A 15,840-nucleotide genomic window follows, 5' to 3' on the forward strand; every position below is an offset into this window, starting at 1 on the left:
TTCCGGCAGAAGGGGCGTGGCTTCAGGCAGAAGGGGCGGGGCTTCAGGCAGAAGGGGCGGGGCTCCCCCATCCCTATGTTCGCCCACCGCCCATGTCCTAGCTTTTAACTTTTTGGAATAATTCTTGACCAGACACACACATAGCCAGTCTCTGGCTCCCAGTCTGACAAACGGCATAGTAGATGCATAGTCGATAGCCCTACGGGTACGTCTACACTACAGTGTAAGTCCCGGGTGATTAGAGCTCGAGGGAGCAGATCCTGGATTTGTTAGTCTAGGGCTCGAGCGTCTACACATGTGTGACCCCTGCTTAGCTAGTGTTCGACCCTGGGTCTCACCCCAGAGCATCCGTGTCCGCAACGTGCTATGCAGGCCGGACTCCAGCCACCCGTATCCCAGACTTCCTAGCACCCTGCAAGATGTGGCCGTTCTAGCCCTGTATCCGTGGTGTAGGGGGGAAAACGTGGCTGTCCCGAGGACAAAGAAGTTGGCCTTTGGGGTACTTTTGGAGAACTCCCAGAGCACAAGTGTGGGTGGACTGTGACCGCATTTCGGCCCGACCTCGCAAATCCTTCCCCCAGGTTTCCTTGGTTATTCCCTAGCCCTTTTTTTTGGCTTGACAAATTTCTGTCCCGTATTTTTTTTTAAACCATCTGGAAACCCTATGGCTACGTCTACACTGGCATGATTTTCCGGAAATGCTTTTAACGGAAAAGTTTCCCATTAAAAGCATTTTCGGAAAAGCACGTCTAGATTGGCAGGACGCTTGTCCGGAAAAGCACTTTTTGTGGAAAAGCGTCCGTGGCCAATCTAGACGCGGTTTTCCGCAAAAAAGACCCGATCATCATTTCTGCGATCGGGGCTTTTTTGCGGAAAACACTACTGTGCTGTCTACACTGGCCCTTTTCTGGAACAGTTTTCCAGAAAAAGACTTTTGCCCGAACGGGAGCAGCATAGTTTTTCCAGAAAAACACTGATGATTTTACAGGAGATCGTCAGTGCTTTTCCGGAAATTCAAACGGCCAGTGTAGACAGCTGGCAAGTTTTTCCGGAAAAGCGGCTGATTTTCCGGAATAACTTGCCAGTGTCGACACAGCCTATGGGCAAGCTGGGAAGTTGTCTGGGTTGCCAATTAGTTAGGACCGGCCCTAACAGTCAGGATTAAATCCTGGATCCCAGCTAGAATTAGACTCAGGCCTGGCAAGTGTAATTTCAGATGAATGTCTAACTCAGCCTGGCAGATGCTGCCGCTGATTTTCATAAGTTTGACTGATAATGTGGATGTGTATTCGGGCAGAAGGGGTGGGACTTTGGGCAGAAGGGGCGGGGCTTCAGGCAGAAGGGGCGGGGCTTCAGGAAGAAGGGGCGGGGCTTCTGCCTAAGTGTTTTAAATCAGTTTCACTCCTACAGAAAGCGACTGTCTAGGAGGAAACCCTGTAAAAAAGGATGTTGTTTTGCTCAACAACTTTGGTTTCTCCCCCCCCCCCCCAGAATTTTTTCCCTGTTGTTTTTTTTGAGGGAGCGGGGGGGGGGGATGCAGCTGGGGACGGGAGGGTGGAGTCTGTTTTGTCTCACTCATTCAAAAGCTGAAAGGTCAGGGGAGTGGATTAGCCCTCTAGAAGTCCCTTTCCAGTCCTACGGTTCTAATTGTGGAAGAGCTAATGAATACAAAGCTAATGAACCCCAGCTTGCCTGGATCCGGCCCCGGAGGGTCAGGGCTCCCTCTTGCATTGGGGAGCCTGTGCTGGTGCACCAGCCCCCTCCCCCCCCCCCGCGCTCCCTCCCTGTGGGGTTGGAAAACACAAAATCTACTACCCTGCCCCCCTCCCCCTCCCCCAGGCTCTGGTGGGGTGAGGGGAATGAGGGAAGGATCTGTCTCCTTCTCTATGAGTTTGGGGTTTTGATTTTTGCTTCTCACTTGTGTGCAGCCCCCAGCTGATTTTTCTGTGGGGCGGCAGCCCCCCACCCAAAAAAGGATCCACAGCCCTGCTTTAAGCTGCAGGCTACAGACAGGACTCAGCGTGTGGGTTCCCAAACTGGGGGGCATGAAGAAATTCCAGGGGGGCGTAAGGTGACCTAGCCTCCCTCCCATCAAGTTTTGCTGCCCTGTTCAGTTCCTTTTTTTTTCTTTTTGCTCAGCAAGTTTTGCTGCTATTTGGGGAGCGGGCGTGAGGGTTTTTCAAAAATCAGAAAGGAGAGCATGATGCCAAAAAGTTTTGGAACTACTGCTCTAGTGAAGACAGAACCCTCTTGGCTCGCTAGCTCCCAGTTTAACCAAAAGCCACCTGTGGGTAGCCAGAGTCCCCACACAGGGTCTCAAACGTCTGTGTCAGAAGTACCCAGATATTCTCCCAGTTAGGCTACGTCTAGACTGGCATGATTTTCCGCAAACGCTTTTAATGGAAAAGTTTTTCCATTAAAAGCATTTGCGGAAAAGAGCGTCTAGATTGCAACAGACACTTTTTCGCAAAAGCAGTTTTTGCAGAAAAGTGTCCGTGCCAATCTAGACGCGGTTTTGCGCAAGAAAGCCCCGATCGCCATTTTCGCCATCGGGGCTTTTTTGCGCAAAACAGTTTTTAGCTGTCTACACTGGCCCTCTTTCACAAAAACATTTCTGGAGAAGGGCTTTTGCCCGAACAGGAATGTCAAAGCATTTGCACAAAAACCACTGATTTCAGACAGTAGAACGTCAGTGCTTTTGTGCAAAATCAAGTGGCCAGTGTAGACAGCTGGCAAGTTTTTCCGCAAAAGCAGATGCTTTTGTGGAAAAACTTGCCAGTCTAGACGCAGCCTTAGTCTACATCTAGACTGGCATGATTTTCTGCAAATGCTTTTAAAGTTTTCCGTTAAAAGCATTTGCGGAACAGAGCATCTAGTTTGGCACGGATGCTTTTCCGCCAAATCACTTTTTGCGGAGAAGTGTCCGTGCCAATCTAGACGTGCTTTTCCGCAAAAAAGCCCCGATCACCATTTTCGCGATCGGGGCTTTTTTGCACAAAACAAATCTGAGCTGTCTACACTGGCCCTTTTGCGCAAAAGCTTTGCGCAAAAGGACTTTTGCCCGAGCGGGAGCAGCATAGCATTTCCGCAAGAAGCACTGATTTCAGACAGTAGGAATGCAGTGTTCTTGCGGAAATTCAAGTGGCCAGTGTAGACAGCTGGCAAGTTTTTCCGCAAAAGCAGCTGCTTTTGTGGAAAAACTTGCCAGTCTAGACACAGCCTTAGAGTTTACAAAAGAATTTCTTCTATTTTCTGGCAAAGCCCATGGAAGCTCATGAGCTTATGTGTATTTTGGTTAGTTTTAAGGCCTGCCAGGACCACCCGTTGTTTTTAAAGTTACAGACTAACGCAGCTGCCCCTCTGAGACTTTTCAGTTTGTTGGCATCCTATCACTCTCAGGCATAGAGAGAAAAGATAACGAAAGCGTATCAATTTGGATGTACCAAGTTAGCCCCGAATCCAGTGAGACAGGAAGTTTCCCAAAGGCTGAAACTGCTAAATACTCACTAACTATAGCAGAGAACTCTGATGACAAATTCCCGCAGTGTAGACATAGCCTTATGTGACTGGTTCCATAGCCCGGTGCCTGGGGCGTTTTCACGTGCTCTGTGACCCAATGAATATCTGAGTATTTTATACAACACCGGCTGGAGAGATTGACAGGTACCCACCCTAGAATACCCCACAGCCTGACACTCTGCCAAGAGTGTGCTCTAACCATGGGAATAAACACTGGTGCTACCCCCAGTGTGTTTTGTGAATCTAGTCTTTGACGAGGAGGAGGAGTCCTGGTGCAACCCTCACCAAGGGTCACTGCTGCTGACCTGAATGTGTTTAATAGGTAGCAGGTTTAAAACAAACACAAGGAAGTTTTCTTCACGCCACACACCGTTAACCTGTGGAACTCCTTGCCACAGGAGGTTGTGAAGGCCAGGACCTTAACAGAGTTCAAAAAAGAGCTAGATAGATTCATGCGGGAGTAGGTCCATCAATGGCTATTAGTCAGGATGGGCAGGGAGGATATCTCTAGCCTCTGTTTGTCAGAAGCTGGGAATGGGTGACAGGGGGATGGATCACGTGATGGTTCCGTTCCGTTCCCTCCCTCTGGGGCACCTGACCTTGGCCACTGTCGGCAGACAGGACACTGAGCTAGATGGACCTCTGGTCTGACCCACTATGGCCGTTCTTATGTACGTTCTTCTTGACCCTCGCCTGCTCCCCAGCCCAATCTCTGGAACTTTGGTGGCTGCACCAACCCCTTTCAAGCCCTTCTCTGTCCCCAGCAGCCACGGGGCCCCACCGGGCCTGCGGTGCGGGAACAGAAACTGATCAGCATGGCAATATGAGCGTTGCAAAGAGAAACCTATCCCATGACCCCTTTCCCACCCACTCCTGTTCTGCTTTCTCTGCCAGGGGGAAGTAAGCCAGAAAAGGGAAATGACTGTGTTAAAGTATGACCACCCAGGGGATGTGTGGGGGGGTGGGGGCGGGGGGATTGCAATAACCGATTTAGATCAGATTCAACCATCTGCCAGTTGCTCGTTTATCTTCTGCGGCTGCTTCTCCCCCATTCCCTTGTCTTCCCTGGCAACCAACGTGCCTTCTAATCTTTTGCGCAGTTTTTTTCCATCCCGGTGTAGAATAAATATTGTTCTGTGCACCAAGTCCTGTGAGAATGTGCACCACCCATAGAATCATGCAACCTAGCTGTGGGCGTGCTGCTAATCAGCTGGGCAGCATTGGAATTTCTCCTGAGTGCCCACCCCCGCCACACACAGCAACTACAGGCCGGGGTCTGCCGTGGCATGCAAATGTGGTTGCAGGAAATCAGGTCAGCAAAACGCTTGAAAAAAATCACAACCAGGCGCATGCGAGGCTGTCCTGTTTCTGGTGCTTTTTAAACAAATTCCTTGGCCCGTTTCTTAGCGAGGAGCCTGGTTTTCTTCAGCAGCTACAAGGGGGCTGAGTGAGGTTTTCAGGCAGTGCAATGTTACAGCCTGGCTGGCTGCCTGATTGGGGCACAGCCAGTTTCTGAAATCGGACACCAGCCACTGCATTGAGCCTGGCGTGCCTGTGAGAAAGGAGAGCTCTGTCTCAGAGCCCTGAGACATCTGTGGGCCTCAGGCCCAGAGCCTCTGGTTGACCGGCCCCGCTGGCTTTGTGTCTACTCGGCCGATACTCTACCCCCAAGCTCCACCCCTGCCCCACCTCTTCCTGCTCTAATTCTGCCCCGTCCCACTCCATCCTTTTCCCCAAGCCCCGCCCCTTCCCAGCCCAGCTCCGCCCCCTCCCCAAGTGACACACCGGGGGGGATTATGGTGGTGGGGGGGGAAAGGACCTGTCACTGGTAGCAGGGGTCGGGCGCTCCCTGTACTCCCCAGGGCCAGGTGGCTCTGCTTCCGGCTGCCACGCTGATGTGTAGGGACCCAGCTGGGAGCTGTCGGAGCGGAGCAGGGCTGCGCGTTTTCGCAGAGCTCGCCACAAGCGCCTCCCCGTGATTCTTTGCTCCCTGCCTCACGCCCTTGGCTTGGTCACAGGGTTTTACAGCAGCAGGGTGGACAATGGGCCCCGTTCATGGTCCCGTCCGGCCCCTTTGTACCAGCACAGCACAGACACAAGCCAGGCACCAAATTCTGGGGGTGACATTGGCCCTTGAGAGCCGCAGGGTCAGGAACGGGGGCCCGTTGATGTCCTACGGCCTTGAGGCAGAGCAGAAAAGACTGATCAGTCCCAAAGATGCGAGGAGCCGTTGTGATTGGCTAAGCCTGAGCCCCCGAAGCGCACTAGTCAAAGAGCAGCTCTCAATGATTTCCCGTGTGAACAAGAGCAGACGGTTTCGGAATTCACCCACTCCAGAATGAAAAATCTACTGGAGTGGGGATTTTATTCATATTTAAATAATAAAAAAGCGTTAGTCCCAGATACCCTATCATGTTATTAGTGGTATACAGACTCAAGGCCCTTTGGGTTTGGGGTTTTATTTTGTTTAACGTTTCCTAGGACTCTATCCATGTTTATTTCAATCAATCAATCAATACAATAAAAAAAGCTAAAGATCAGTGCAAAAGAAATCAACTTCACAGTTTTCTGAATAAATATTGGAGGACAGAAAAAAAGCACCTAGTAGAGGAAAATAGAGCTCCTGAAAGTAAAATCAGTTTAATGCTGTGGTTTGGATTATGAACTGCACCATGTAGGCACTCACACATGTGGGGTGGTGTCTCTTCTACTTTCATAGACAGTTTCATGTTTACACTTAGACAACTTATTACTAATGTGAACTCACCTACCTAATGTTATGTACTAGATTTTTTAAAACATAATGGCTACGTCTACACTGGCACCCTTTTCCGGAAATGCTTACAATGGAAAACTTTTCCATTATAAGCATTTTCGGAAAAAGCGCGTCTACATTGGCAGGATGCTTTTCCAGAAAAGCACTTTTTGTGGAAAAGCATCCGTGGCTAATCTAGACGCGCTTTTCCGCAAAAAAGCCCCGATCGCCATTTTCGCGATTGGGGCTTTTTTGCGGAAAAGAAATCTGTGCTGTCTACACTGGCCCTTTTCCAGAACAGTTTTCCGGAAAAGGACTTTTGCCCGAACGGGAACAGCATAGTTTTTCCGGAAAAACACTGACGATTTTACCGTAGATCGTCAGTGCTTTTCCGGAAATTCAAGGGGCCAGTGTAGACAGCTGGCAAGTTGTTCCGGAAAAGCGGCTGATTTTCTGGAATAAGTGGCCAGTGTAGACACAGCCAATCGGTATTTTTATCTGCTGATGAGTAGTATTCCCTGTAAGCTGAATGTTTGGGCAGCCATCCAGGAGAAATTCAAATGCCGCCCAGCTGCTTGGCAGAACACCCACATCTGGTGCACATTCACTTATGTCTTGGGTGCACAAAACAAAATTTATCCTATACTTGGATGGGAAAAAAATAGAGAGAACATTGCTGGAGAGGTCCAAAGTTTGGGTGAAAATTGGTTTCAAAAAAAGCATTTGTAACACCCAAGAATTTTTTTGGTAAAAACTCAAAACATCATAAGCACTATGTACCATAAGCATTACAATAAGCATTCAGCCAAGAGACTCAGCCAGCCAGACACCTCACAAAACTCCTTCCCAAATTCTTATTCCAGTAGCAATTGATGGCTGCCTGACAAAAGAAGAAATTTATTTGAGCTGCTTTTCCGTTGAGGAAGAAGGTGGTAGTTAGTTGCCCTTCAAACCTATTGCGTTATCAAACCTCCCTCTTTCCTTAACAATACCTGTGGTTTGTGCTTGCCTCGCTGGAGATTAGCAGCCGGTGAGATGTGTATCTCCCCCTGCACACTCGCCGCTACAGTCACTCAATAACTCCCACCTGCTGCTTCCTGAGCATTTTCCCACAATCCCCACAAGCAGGGAGCCTCCAACCGCCTGTTCGGGTGAGCAGGGGCAGGTGCAGTGGGGTTATTCTCAGACCCCCTTTTGTTTTTGAGGGAGACCATAAGGAGATTCTGCTTCAGAATCTCACCTTCACCATCTCCGCAGCAGGGCCGGATTCACAAGCAGACTGAGAGATGCGAAGGCCAGAAGGGCCCATCATAATTAACCAGTCTGAATTCCTGCCCCCTGCAGGCCCCAAAGCAGTGTTTCTTAAACTTTTTAAAACGGAGGAACACCAAACAATAATTTTTTTTTATGGGGAACACCAATGATTTTTTTTGTTGTTGAAAAAAAAAAAGGAGGCTTGCCCCTTTAAGGGCGGCCATACCCAAAGGAAAAGTTGTTGACCCAAAAAAAAAAAAAAATGTTGAGCAAAACAAACAAACAAAAAAGAGACAGGGAAATGAAGTTAAGCAAAAAAAAAAAAAAAAAAAACCCGAAAGAAAGAAAAAAAACAATTTGCTTTTTTATCAGGAGAGCAGGCATTGCCCTTTTAAGGGCAGCCATTTTGAACTTTATTCTCTGCGGCACACCTCCAACTGCCTCGCAACACACCAGTGTGCCAGGGAACTTTAAGAAACACTGCCCCAGAGCATCACCCAGCCCCTTCCTCTGCACCACACCGGCCATAGAACCTGACTCCCTCCCTCCCACTTTGGCTCACACCAGCAAGGGACCTGTGCCTCAAGCTGCAGGGAAACAGGAGCTCTCCCCCTCCTGCCCCACAGAGTCTCTGCCCATCTGACCCGCGGGAAATTCCTTCCTCACCCCAAATACGGTGATCACTCGGGCTATGTCAAGACTGCAGGCTTCTTTCAAAAGAGGCTCTTTCGAAAGCATCTTTCGAAAGAGCCTCTTTCGAAAGATCGCGTCTAGACTGCAGGCGGATCTTTCGAAAGCGCAATCCGCTTTTTCGAAAGAGAGCACCCAGCGAGTCTGGATGCTCTCTTTTGAAGAAGCCCTATTTACATTGAAGAACGCCTTCTTTCGAAAGAGGAACTTTCGAAAGAAGGCGTTCTTCCTCGTGAAACGAGGTTTACCGCCATCGAAAGAAAAGCCGCGTTCTTTCGAAATAATTTCGAAAGAACGCGGCTTGAGTCTGGACGCAGGGGAAGTTTTTTCGGGAAAAGGCTACTTTTCCCGAAAAAACCCCTGAGTCTGGACACGGCCTCGGAGCCTGAAGCTATGTCTATACTACAGAATTTTGTCGGAAAAACAGCTGTTTTTCCGACAAAACTTGAGGAATGTCCACACTGCAATTGCAACCGGGCATTGCCCACTGCACTGGGCACATGGTGCGTTCTGACGGAGAAGCGCATGATTAAAATCACCCATTTTGCGTGACGTTCTCTTTCTTCCTGGTAGGCGGAGACACAGCGGTCTCGGTGCAGTGTGTTCAACCGATGGCACAACAGGATTCCGAAGCAACAAGTGAGAACAGGAAATAATAATTACTTGGGTCTTCATGCAAAAAAAGAGCCTGCAATGTGATTGGCAGAGGAACAAACAAATCCAGATGGGTTGCTTCTTTTTTTCACGAGGGATGAAAACAGAGTAGAAGGAGTTTTTGTTGTGCTTTGGTTCATTCTTGTATTTTTTTTTATATTAGTCATTTGGGCCTTTTGTACCCTGAATGACTCTATGGCCAGCTGGAGATCTGGTGGAGAGAGAGGCTGAGAATCTGAAATTCTATGTGTGCCCTATCTCAGAAAGACTACTATAGGACAAAAGGGAGTCAGAGAAGAGCGATGAGAAGGACCAAGGGTCTGGGAAAACTTTCCTGTCAAGAGAGCTCGCAAGGGATTCTTACCTTGGAGAGGAGATGGGTACATGGGACAGGAAAATGGATGGGACAGAGATGGTAGATCCGTATCTCTGAGCACACGCACCTAGGGGACAGTCAAGGAAATTGAAAGATGGGAAATTCCAAATGGACCAGAGGAAACACATTGTCATGCACTGGGGAATTAAACTGTGGAACTCACTGCTAGGGGACATCAACCAGTGATGTTAAGGCCGACAGCTTAGGGAAACGCACAGAGGGATTGAACATTGGTGTGGAGAATGGGATGAGCCGGAGTTGTTATGATGCTAACCACAGTGTTGGCCGAGATATTATCTTCTTACCAGCCCCTAAAGAAGCACATTCAACACAGCTTGTCAAATGGCTTACCATGCTCTCTAATGGGCTCGGAGCCCCTCAAGCAGGCCAAGCGTGGGCTGTGTGGAGGCAGGGATAGCAAGGATTGGGGACTTCCAGTCGCCTTGGGATCCGGGGGGGAAGCAGTGATGGAGACATTCAAAAGAAGGGAGCAGGTGGGGGGCCTGGGCATAGGACACAGCCCTGAGGCCTGTGTGGAGGGGAAGGAAAGTGGCTTGATTGTATGACCTCACCACGAATGTCGGTTTCTTTTGTTTTCTGGTAGGTGGAGGGGTGGGGACTTTAATGCTGCCTGGTCAGGCAGCAGCAGATGAAAGAAGTGATGCTGGTAAATAATTGTATTCCATGTAGCACCTAGAAACAGAAGCTGGGCCCCCCTTGTGCCCCAGAGGGAATGAACAGAACAGGAAATCCTCACGTGATCCCTCCCCTGTCACCCATTTCCAGCATCTGACAAACAGAGGCTAGAGACGTCATTCCTACCCATTCTGGCTAACAGCCATTGATGGGCCTAATCTCCATGAATGTATCTAGCTCTTTTTTGAACCCTATTAAAGTCCCAGTCTTCACAATATCCTCTGGCAAGGAGTTCCACAGGTTGATTTTGCACTGCATGAAGAAATACTTCCTTTTGTTTCTTTGAAAACTGCTGCCTCTTCATTGTATCAGCTGACCCCTGGGTTTTGTTTTGCGAGATGGGCAAATCACACTTTTCTAGTCACTTGATTTTATAGTCCTGTTTTCCCCCTCCCGCTTAGTTATCGCTTTTCTAAGCTGAACAACCCTCATCTTTTTAATCTTTTCTCGTCTAACCGCCGTTCCAGGCCCTTAATCATCAAAGAGCTAGATTTATCCTCTGTAACAAGACGCACTTAACACATCACGGCAACTTTCCTGTCCCAGCTGTGTTTGCTCTCGAACCATTTGCTACTCGCCTTAGATGGCTACATTTTATTCTGCAGATTTCAGCCTGAAGTGCCTTAAAGAGAAGCGGATCCCGATTCTCGTTATCGTCGTCATCACCGCTTTGATCATCACCATCATTGCGCTGGCAGGTGAGTGAAGGGTCCAGTCCCTGATGCGTCGCTGAGGGCTCGTCCTAGTCCCACGATCACCCCCATCGCCTTTCTCACGGCCTCCTCTCGCCCTGTCTGTGCCTGGCCTGACTCCTCTGTCGAATCATGTTCCCCTTTTCAGGAACTCTCTCCAGAGCCTTTTCCTGGTCACAGAGTGAGACAGGGGCTTAGATTCCCAGAAGCCACAGCCTACCCCGTGCCGGCAGGAAGGGCAATGGTTCAGTGCCCCTGATAGGGCAGGGCTTGGGGTGGAAGGGGTGGGTCTGAGGACTAGCCCCTCCCCACTAGAGTTTTCTGGGGCCAGAGGCTTTGAATGATAAACCCAGCAAAGAGCTCGCGGCTCCGGCCCCGGCCGGCGAAGGGCTGGGAGCGGGAGCCATTTAAATAAGAGCCTGAGCCACCTCCTAGAAATTCGGTAACGGGGCAGCAGGACATAACTAGAAAGCAGCCAGATGTTAGGCGGGTCCGGGCCGCATTTTGCCCAGCCCTGGTGAATGGGATGGATTGGGGTTGTGGCCAAGGCAGGCTGCAGTACAGTTGTTCTGTGCTGCCCTGGGTAAGTTAGAACATGGGTTCCCAAACTGGGGGGCATGAAGAAATTCCAGGGGGGGGGGTCGTGAGGTAACCCAACCTTCCCCCCACCCCCCCTTAAAGTTTTGCTGGCGCAGTCAGTTCCTTTTTTTTTTTTTTGCTCAACGTTTTTTGCTGCTATTTTGGGGGGGGGGGCAATGAGGATTTTTGACCCTCATCTCTGCCCCCTAGTTAACGTGTCTGTATTGGAGGAATCACACGGCTCCTAAGAATTTCCTGAAGCCGTTTCAGGCTTTTTGGTTTGCAAAAACATTGGACTTCTCTCCCTGACTCGGGAAGGAAAAAATTCCTTTTGCAGAGTGCTGGGAAAACCGTTTCCAGAATCCCTCCTGTGAGGCCCTTTGCCCTCCGTTTTAGTGGTGGCTTCGCAATTTTTCCCACTCACCTTTTCCACCCATGTGCAGAATGCTTTTTGTTATGTGCACCGAGGTGCATATTTAAAATGTATTCCGCACATGGATGGCAAAAATCCACATATGGATGGAAAAGAGGAGAGGGAACGTTAGATGCGGTGGATTCTCTGTTCCTGGACATTTTTAAATCACGATCGGATGTTGCAGAAGCTCTGCTCCAGGGATTATTTGGGGGCACATGTAAGACCGTGTTACGCTGGAGGTCAGGTTCCCCATTCTGCTCTTGGCATCTATGAAAAACAACACAGGCTGTAGAGACGGGGGGTCTTTGTGCCCTCCTGAGCAGGGATTCCCACGCAGACAGAGCCCCCAGGGGTGCGTCCCTCTCTCACCACTGTGCTATTTGCTTATTTTCAGCCAAGAAAACTCCCCCCTGCCCATCTTGCTCGCTCCATGTCACTGCCACATGCCCGGACGGCTGGGTTGGATTCCAAGGGAAATGCTCCTACTTCTCGGAGATGGAACGGAACTGGACCACCAGCCGGAACCACTGCGCTTCCCTCAACGCCTCCCTGGCCACTGTCGATTCCCTGGCGGAGCTTGTAAGCAAGACACGGGGCACCTCCATAATCACAGATAAGGATGTGCCAGAGCCTGGCGCCCCCTGCAGGATTAAGACAGCCCCTGCCTCTAAACCCTAAAATCTCCCAGCAAATGCTGAGGGTTGCAACTTAAGTGTGGTTGCATAGACATGCAAATAGATATGCAAATATATGCAAAGAGCTTCTAGCACACTGACAGGCATGAATACAAAGATTAAGGCAAGGCTACACCACACACAGGCAAACCAGCGCAGCAGCATAGAACTAATGAGGCTCCCCCAGCCCTGATCCTAGCAATTAGCGAAAGCGCGAGAGGCTTCTTAATCCTTGTTATACAGATGGGGGAAACTGAGGCAAAGCAACTGGTCCATCAAATACAGGCAGAATGTGGCCACTGTGGGACTTTTGCCCGAACAGGAGCAGCATAGTATTTCTGCAAGAAGCACTGATTTCTTACATGAGATCGTCAGTGTTCTTGCGGAAATTCAAGCGGCCAGTGTAGACAGCTGGCAAGTTTTTCCGCAAAAGCAACTGTTTTTGCCGAAAAACTTGCCACTCTAGACACAGCCATGTTGAAAAGGTTTCTCGCTGCTTCAGCATAACATTTGCACACTTTTCTTGCTGGCAAAAGTTTGGGTTTTTTTTTTTTTTTTAGGCAGGTTTCCACGCTTCTTTCCCACACTTTTAACCTTTGACATCATAAAATGATGGGGGGATAAGCAGAAATGGACAGAGCCCCTTTTTAGCTGGGCTGGAAGATTCCTGCTTTCCCTGTGTGTACAGCACTTAGCGCCCGAGAGCTGTGAACTCCGTAAGGACTGCTGTGATACCAGTAAGGATATATTGTGTGCTTTTTCCCACCCCGCAGGCTTTCATGCTGCGCTATAGAGGCCTCCCTTTTCACTGGATTGGCCTCCAGAGAGAACAAGACCAGGGCCAGCCGTGGAAATGGACCAACGGCACCATATTCAACAACCTGTACGTCCGTCTTCCTTGTTCACTCCCTTATTATTAGGCCACAACAAAGCCCTCGGCTTTGGGTGGGGAACAGTGCCTGAAAGTATCAGAGGGGTAGCCGTGTTAGTCTGAATCTGCAAAAGGACGAGGAGTCCTGTGGCACCTTAAGAGCATAAGCTTTCGTGGGCAAAGACCCACTTTGTCAGATGCATGTCATGCATCTGACAAAGTGGGTCTTTGCCCACAAAAGCTTATGCTCCTACACTTCAGTTAGTCTATAAGGTGCCACAGGACTCCTCGTCGCTAGTGCCTGAAAGTGAAATTGCAGAATCTTAAAAGCCGGAGCCTTTGCTACCTGAACTCTGGGGCTAATTCTCGGGAGGTGATACCTGCAGGAGAGTTGAGAAACTCTTTGCCAGTGAACTCACCAGAGGACAGCGAGCCCCTCTGGGTTAATGTCGCTGACACATGTGGGACTGGTTGGAAAAATTCCAACTCAAGAGTTTGCCCTGGTCATGCCGAAAGCAAAATTGGCTGCAGGAAAATGTCACTTGGGATGAGGTTTTCCATTGCAGAAATTGACTCCCAATGTTCATTTTTCTCTTTATCCAGACGGAAACATTTTCATTTGCGCATGGAGCCTCTGCAGCACATCATGGGAACTGTCTTCGCGGGGCCTTTCGGCTCCATTGGTCCCTGGTCTTTAACCAACAACATCTCCCATGATGCACTGCAGTGGCTGGCATATCAGTGTTCTTATGTGCTGCTTCAGCAGTAGGGAGATGCTGCAGTGCATCCTGGGAGATGTAGTCCAGCTGGGAGCCAGGGCCTGTTGGAGACAACAGGGCTGGAGGAAGGAAGAACTTCAATTCCCATGATGCATCAGCTCCACAGTCACTCTTTAAAATGCTTCATTTGAGGTACCCCTAAATCCTAAATATTTTGGAGAGAATTTCTGTCCAGTGGGAAATTTTAAATATTTTTGACTCTTCGTCCCCATTCTGGAGGAAAACCCGTCAAAACACAGAGATTCCCCTCAATATGGACATTCTGTTGGGCACATGGGTTCAACCCTAAATCATTCCCAAGTGCACAGTAAGGGGGAAGAGCTTCTGAGGCTACAGGACAGTGTCAGCACAAGGGATTAACTGGCCAGAAATGAATCCGGGACTGGAAAATGAGCAGCAGTTTTCTGCCCTTCGGAGGAGGGAGGTTCTGAGGCAGCCGCCCCGTAGGAGGAACAACCGAACTAGTGAGAATACACAGCCTGACCGGGCTACAAACAGGATGATGCACTGTGGGGGCCTACAATATCTCCTCTAATTTTTCCATCCACGTGTGGAATAAATTTTGTTACATGCACCAATGCCTGTGCAGATGTGCACCACCAGTAGAAACACAAACCCAGCTCTGCTAATCAGCGGGGCGGCATTTGAGTCTTTCTTGGTTGGCTTCCCCAGTGTGCTGCCTTCAGGGAACACTGGTGGCCTACCATAGCAGGGGGGTGGACTCGGTGACCCACAGCCTGCCTTGCTGTCCTCTGTCCCCTCACACACTGGAAAGACCTGCGAGAAACTTGGCAGCCTCTGCATCCTGGTCTCTCCGAGCCTGATTTTGGTGCGCTCAGCACCCGCGGTGACATTGACAGCCGGACGTGACCAGTGCTGGGTTTCACAGCTGGCTGGCAGCAAAGTCTGGCTGAGAACCCAGCTCCCCAATAACCCCTCGCTGCATCTTGTTGCAGGTTTGAGGTCAGAGGGGAAGGGCAGTGCGCCTACCTGAATGAGCGTGGGATTAGCAGCTCCAGGTGCCACTCGGAGAGACATTTCATCTGCAGCCGGCCAGACGAGTGCTCTCAAAGGAAGCCAAGCGCCGCAAGAGGGGGGACAGTATCGAAAATCACTTAAAGGGCCAATACAGCCTCTTCGAGGAATGGCCAGTTTTCACATGGGTCATCTCTGGTGGACCATCCTACCTTGCTGACCACAGATCCCAGCTGAAAATCCGTCTTTACGAGACTAACAGCGCCAGCCTACTGCATGGAGGCACCGTGGGTGTGGAATTACATGGCTATGACCCTTAATACGTGAAGGGCTTAATTTATTTAGATTAGGTGGAATCCCGGCTTTTATTCTATTGTTTTTAAAAGGGTGTTTCTAGCTTATTTGCTGATGAAGACACTCTGCTGAATCAAACAGAGCTTGAAACGAAGACTCAGCAAAGAGCCCAATTTATGGAATGGACGGGTTAACTCTGGAACCTAATGACGACACTAAACTCTTCCTTCTTTCTTTTTCCTCTGTCACTTCCTGGTGAGGGTCATGGACACAGCATGGAGAGTAAGGAGGACCAGGCCGGGGAGTGTGTGTGGCAGGGGGTGGCCCCAGGCCCTCAGAAGGGGCAGGGCCTCGAGTGGAAGGGTTGGGACTGGGGGCTAGCCTCCCCTAGTCAGCACTTCAGCATCGCATGGCACATGCCGGCCTGGCCTCCAGCGGTGATTTAAAGGGCCGGGGGCTGCTGCAGTAGTGTTGGACGGGTGCTCCGGGCCCTTTTAAATGGCCAGGTCGTGGGGCAGCTGCTCCCTTCCCCTCCATCCTCCTTGGGGCGTTTCTGGGACCACCCACCGCCACACACATTCCCCTTGCCCAAGGGTCTGCTGTAGTATGTTGGCAGC

At 50.0% G+C, this 15,840-nt stretch overlaps 1 protein-coding gene across 7 annotated transcripts in view; it reads left to right on the forward strand.

Moving 5' to 3' along the window:
* LOC102462535 (C-type lectin domain family 2 member D-like) overlaps window positions 1–15,249 on the forward strand; it is a 26,569-nt gene extending 11,320 nt beyond the window's left edge. For 4 of the 7 annotated variants that reach the window (XM_089771768.1, XM_075913502.2, XM_089771769.1 and 1 more), the window contains 5 exons: window positions 8,792–8,857; window positions 10,550–10,642; window positions 12,025–12,209; window positions 13,078–13,187; window positions 13,779–14,532. In XM_089771768.1, coding sequence (XP_089627894.1) covers window positions 8,830–8,857; window positions 10,550–10,642; window positions 12,025–12,209; window positions 13,078–13,187; window positions 13,779–13,944 — 582 coding nt within the window. In that variant the 5' untranslated portion in view covers window positions 8,792–8,829 and the 3' untranslated portion in view covers window positions 13,945–14,532. Of the gene's footprint in view, window positions 1–8,791; window positions 8,858–8,894; window positions 9,916–10,549; window positions 10,643–12,024; window positions 12,210–13,077; window positions 13,188–13,778; window positions 14,533–14,910 lie in introns of those variants that run through there. The other 3 variants (XM_089771771.1, XM_075913496.2, XM_006110388.5) reach the window with 3 other exon arrangements.
* The last annotated feature ends 591 nt before the right edge of the window (window positions 15,250–15,840 follow it).

The sequence above is a fragment of the Pelodiscus sinensis genome, chromosome 19 (genome assembly GCF_052426305.1).
Source record: "Pelodiscus sinensis isolate ZL-2025 chromosome 19, ASM5242630v1, whole genome shotgun sequence".
In the NCBI taxonomy this organism is placed as follows: Eukaryota; Metazoa; Chordata; order Testudines; family Trionychidae; genus Pelodiscus; species Pelodiscus sinensis.